This window comes from Myotis davidii, unplaced genomic scaffold (genome assembly GCF_000327345.1).
Source record: "Myotis davidii unplaced genomic scaffold, ASM32734v1 scaffold1330, whole genome shotgun sequence".
Lineage (NCBI taxonomy): Eukaryota > Metazoa > Chordata > Mammalia > Chiroptera > Vespertilionidae > Myotis > Myotis davidii.
Window position 1 is genome coordinate 1,533,714 of NW_006283826.1, and position 5,974 is coordinate 1,539,687.

General features: G+C 39.6%; 1 protein-coding gene across 1 annotated transcript in view; it reads right to left on the reverse strand.

Annotated features, from left to right (window-relative positions):
- The window catches only part of LOC102767437 (chromosome unknown open reading frame, human C12orf49), a 10,275-nt gene extending 5,198 nt beyond the window's left edge, over positions 1-5,077 (reverse strand). The window contains exons 1-2 of the mRNA XM_015567502.1: positions 5,009-5,077; positions 1,218-1,374 (exon numbers count right to left, since the gene is read on the reverse strand). Of these exons, the coding sequence (XP_015422988.1) occupies positions 1,218-1,374; positions 5,009-5,077 (226 nt within the window). The remainder of the gene's footprint in view (positions 1-1,217; positions 1,375-5,008) is intronic.
- Between the last annotated feature and the right edge of the window lie 897 nt (positions 5,078-5,974).

The window sequence follows — 5,974 nt, forward strand, 5'->3', positions numbered from 1 at the left end:
ACTGTCACACCCTTCTCCCACACTCATGGAGGTAAAATATAATCTATGGTTCTTGAATTTTTAATTGCTTGATTCTTGGAACTTTTTACTTAATAAGTCTGAGAATCTTTGTTTCACTCGAAATAATCAGAGGAAAATTATTCTTTGGCTAGCTACAAAATGACAAATTGTCATTCATAACCTAATATTAAATATTAAAGCCAAGGCATGGATGACATGTTTTCTCACTATAAGCGTCATAAAAAAAAACAAAACAAACAAAAACACACACAAAAAAAAGTTTATGAGAAAAAAAACACTGAACTCCAAGTTCAGTCCTAGTCCCATGTCTGCCTGCTGACTAGCTGTGTCATCTTGTAGAAGTAACTTTATTCTGTTAAAAATAAAACACAGGTTATTTGCAATGTTATCTGCTTTTTCCTTGAGTTCCTTAACCTCTCAGTGACTGTGTCTTCACCTACACAGTGACAATACCTCTATATGTATTATAGCAATAGCTGGACCTCATAGGACTATTGCCAAAATCAAATGGGATATTCAAGGAAAGCTTTCACCCAGTGCCCAGCACATGGTAAGAGCTCAATTAAGGCAGGCTGAGGATTAGTGGGAGTCTCGCTTTGGGAAGACTGAGCCAGATTAGAGTTGTAAGAACTGTAGCAGCTGTCTAATCCAACTACCTCACCAGCACAGGAATAACCTTTCTGTCTAAAAGGAAACAGAAAAGTCTGAGAGAAAGTACCAAAACAGACAGACTACTATTTTAACTGTAAGAGTAACACATTTTGAATGTGCTTATAATTCACTTGAGATTACCCAATCAGTCATTAACAAATGCATTTCCTAAGTACCAATTATTATTCAAGTTACCGAAGAAAATTGAGCTCCTATTCTATAGAATTGACCAAGATGAGAAGAAAAGACCGGTGAGCTGTAAAGAGACTGGCAGGAAGCAGCAGAGGCACTGATGTGTGATAAAATGCTAAAACTCTAAGTTACAGGCACAAGGAGTTTCAGAGTTAGAATTATCAAACCCAGCTTCTCTGATGCTGAGGGAGCCTTGAACAATGAGCTGGGTCTGAAAGACAAAGACGATGTGAGAAATGTTGGAAATGAGCACAAAGGGAAAAGGCACATATAGAATCCCTACTTAAAAACCCTAGGAATGGTGGCACCAGAGCACTTCACTGACTGCAGGAGGAGAAGGAAGCCAGCCTTACCTAGTTCGTCGGTGATGAGGTGCTTCCCTTGGATGGAGTTCCGGCACTGGTTGCTGGGCCGACTGCTGTTGCCCAAGTTAAACTGCACTTTCCACAGAATGGGCTGATCATGGTCTTGAACCTGGAGGAGATTCCGATCTCTCACTGCCCTCTCCTCCTACAAAGAGACCATAAAAGAAAAGATTAAAGTATCATTTCTTATATTTTCACCAATTTTTTCATAGAAACAGCAAGAGAACAGACACAATTTTTAAAAAGCTTGCACAAGAATCTGCATTCCCCTGGTATGAGCAAAATCTGAGCCAAAGTCACAAAATCAAATGCAGAAAAATAAATTAGGACTATGCTATGCTTCGCAACTGGAGTTCTTACATGAATGCCCCTTGATTATGTGCACATTATAAATAGGTATAAAAGTGTTAGAGCTAAGATAACAGTATGGCAAGGTATACTACAAGCTATTAACATGGAAGGGACGTAAGTGATTATTAACAGCTTTTAGCATTTTTGGAATATTTTTGTTTTTAAAATGATAAAAACATTATTTAAAAACATAATTATCATTAACAATAGGAGACACTAAGGGATCTACAAAAACGCTATACTAGCCTTGAAAGTTTCCTGTAAATCTATAATTATTCCAAAATAAAAAGTTTATTTTTAAAAAAACATAATTGCCCTAACCCCGTGGTCGGCAAACTGCGGCTCGTGAGCCACATGCGGCTCTTTGGCCCCTTGAGTGTGGCTCTTCCTAAGCCTTAGGAGAACCCTAATTAAGTTAATAACAATGTACCTTCCTATATGGTTAAAGTTTAAACAATTTGGCTCTCAAAAGAAATTTCAATCGTAGTACTGTTGATATTTGGCTCTGTGGACTAATGAGTTTGCCGACCACTGGGCTAGCCTATTTGGCTCAGTGGATAGAGTGTTATCCCTTGGACTGAAGGGTCCTGGGCTTGATTGTGGTCAAGGGCATGTTCCTCAGTTGCAGGCTTGATCTCCAGCCTTGGTTGGGAGGCAACCAATCAATGTATCTCTCTCACATCAATGTTTTTCTCTGGTGTCTCTCCCACTCCCTTCCACTCTCTCTAAAAATCAGTGGAAAAATGTCCTGGGGTGAGGATTAATAACAACAAAAAAACAAAAAAAAAACACAACAACATAATTACCAACATTAAAGATAAAAATTGCCCACAATCCCATCACTTACATAAAGTGCTATCTATTTTTGCATATTAACTTCTAGCCTTCTGACCCTGACATTTACACTTACAAATGAGGATGCTTGGCATTCAGCGCTTCTTGACACTAATTAGATGGTAAACCATTCAAGCAGCTACATTATCTCGAGAATCACATTTTAAGGCTACATAATAATCCATCATGTCCATGTGCCATTATTTGTAAACATATCCTCTACAGATCAACATTTAGCCCATTCTTGACTTTTGTTATCAGATAGCAATGCAATAGAAATGTATTTACTTATTCTCTTGAATAAATAAATAAATAAATAAATAGTATTTCTACTATTTGTAATACTTTGTAGAAGTAATTATTTTGTAGAAGTAATTATTATAAGTAGTCATGTCATACAGTGCCAAATAACTTCCCTGAAATTATACATACACCATTTGTAATATTACCAGCATTTACATAAGATAGTGTTTACAATTTACCACGCCTCACCAGGACTGGATTGTGTTCTTCAAATTACTAGTGTGAAACAATCCTTCAAGGTGGCTTTCATTTCTACTCTGCCCCTCCCTCCTGCTTCTTTTAAAGGAAAGAACTGGCACCAGCAGGAACAGAATGGGTTATGCAAAAACAACATCTGTGTTCTTCAGGAGCAAGAAGAGGAGCTAAATGCAGAAGCCTTGGGAACTAGGGCAAATCACTTAGGAGCACACTGCTTAACTACCTGTGAATTCATACTCCTCTGCTCTGCTGGGACCTATCGGTTAACTGCATAATCAAGCTACGTGCAAACTAAACTCAGCGTCAAATGCTACCCTAGATAAAATTAACAGCCATAAGGACTGTTAAGAGGCTGGTCAAAGTACAGTAAACTGGCTCTCACAAGGTTAAAAGTGCTCTTAACATTACTCTCAAACTATCCTGTTATTCTTCCTGAGGAGAAAAAAACACACAAGAGTTCATGGACAAGTGCATCCCAGAAGGACCTCTTCCACATAACTACATTCCTGGTAAACAGGAAGGCAATTCTCCCAGCACTTGATTTTCCAAACATGAATATTCAAGACCTTGCCAAAAGGATTAGATAAGAGCTGTACAATCAAAAAGATTGTACAGAGATTGTGTAAGATAGCAATGGTAATGAATTAGTACATGTTCACTTGCGTGAAAGTCTAGTCACGCAAAGGGTGTGAAGGGGCACTGATGGATTCCTTTATTGGATAAGTACTTTTAAACCTTCCTCCAAGTGTTCCACCTACTCTATTAGGTTGTCTCAATTTTACACGTGTGTGTGTGTGTGTGTGTGTGTGTGTATACACTTTTTTTTTATTCATTCAAAGGTTTCAAGATGGTACAATGCATTAAGGAAATAGAGACAAAAGTAGTCAGGTTCTCTAATCCCAAAGAGCCTTCAGAGTAGTTGATAAAGAGGTAGCAGAAATCAGTGCAATCGACCACCACCAATGTCCACAGGGACTACACTGGGATACAAAGAGCGGGAACAAAAAGGAACAAACATGCACACAAAGAACTTTCTTCATAAACTGTTAAGGAGCTATAGAAATGTTTTCATTACTCATATGTTACTTAACCTGATTTTAAAGGGGGGATATTAATAACTGTCCTGTCTATTTTTCAGGGGTCATCATTAAGGTCAAATGAGATAAATGTTCCATTTACGTAGTGAAGCACTTAAACAGAAGGCACTGCCATTAAAAGATTTGCTTGTTTCTCAAAAGAAAAAGGCAGGGGCGGGCGGCGAGTAAAAGGCCAGGAGGCATCCCGGACGTCTAATATTTGGGGAATGAATGCCTCAATATGGCCTAATCAAGGAAAATTTTAGTTATAAAAAAAAACTGTACTTAAAAAGCACTTTTAAAGATGGATACAATTTTGGTACACTCTAGCCAGGATTGAATGTGTTAGATGATATGTGAGGATCTTGTTCAATCTGAACTATCACCCCCCCTTTTTTCTCTTTTTTTACTTAAACATTGTTATGATGACTTAACTAAGAAGTTTTTCTTTGTCAGTTAATGTTGATTCCAATCCTTCATATCTGCTTTATAACATTCACTGTACTAACCCTTCTTCAAGTTGGGGTGGGGGGTAGTGACAGTTTAATTATGTGCTAAGATAAAGTCTTAGTGAAAAACAAATAAATGTTCTTTAGTTAAAAAAAAGATGGGTACAATGCACATATGTAAAGTAAAGAAACAGTATGCCCAATTATATCTTAAAAATATGAAAAATGAAGAAGAAAATATGTCCAGGTATCATCAGCGACTCCCTCTGGTTGGTGAGACTGCTAGTAGTGTTCCTCCTCTACCCTGTGCTGATCAGTGGAAAGCAAAAAACAGATTAGCAACTCGCTCTTATGACTTATTCCACTTTACTTTAGACAGTATCTAACTTGGCACCAATTTACAGTTAATTACTTTCAAGCTGAAGGCATGAATATGTTTTCAAGGAGTTACGCAAATACCTGAAATATTCAGAAACTGCACCACTTGAACAAGTCTGAGACCATTTCCTTACAAGTAAGGACCCTTCTGACTCCAAGATTGGGAATTCTGTCATCTCAGCTCACACACCCATGCAGCATTCTGCCCACCCTGCCGCTCTATCATGGCATCTTGCTTTGTTTCCTTCATATCATACATCATTGTCTGAAATAACTTTGCTTTTTTGCCACTTCTCCCCCAGACCCACCCCCGCAGAACAGACGCTCTTGGAGAGGAAGGTTTTTCTGCTTTGCCCCTCACTGTATCTCCATCATCCAGCAGACAGTGCCTTAGCAACACAGCTGGTGCTCACTGAACATTTGTTAAATAACTGTGCCCAAGTCACCTGGCACCACTCACCATTCCCAATCCTCTCCCCCAGTGGCATCCCTGCCATTGTCACTAATTTCTCCTGCACTCCCATCTCTGAAATTTAAACTATCCCCCAAAGCATTAATTAACATGAAAACCAAAGAAATGAGGAATTCAAAGCAGTAGAGGATAATCCACGATTCTCTAGGCACAAGCACCACCTCTACTCCAGCAGTGCCTGGTCTCACTGCAGCAGGGCTCGGATCCCAAGGAGCTGGGAAGTTGTCCACGTCCTCTTCTCAATGTATCCTAACCTCTCCCCACCCCACTCATTCCCTGTCACCACCTCCACGCTCCAGATGAAGACACTGAGGCTAGGCCAAATGAAGCAGACCCCCAAGTCACCCAGTTCGGAGTGGCAGACACCAAAACTGCAGCGAGAGTGAAACAGGAGCAGCACACACAAAAATGCATATGGAAGAACATCAGACAAGTTTTTGGTCCCAATGATCGTTCATACTCTTAAAAATTACTGAGGAGCCCCCCAATATGTGGGTTTATAAGAATTATGGCCGTTGAGCCCTAACCGGTTTGGCTCAGTGGATAGAGCATCGGCCTACAGACTCAAGGGTCCCAGGTTCAATTCCGGTCAGGGGCATGTACCTTGGTTGTGGGCACATACCCAGTAGGTGGTGTGCAGGAGGCAGCTGATCGATGTTTCTCTCTCATTGATGTTTCTAACTC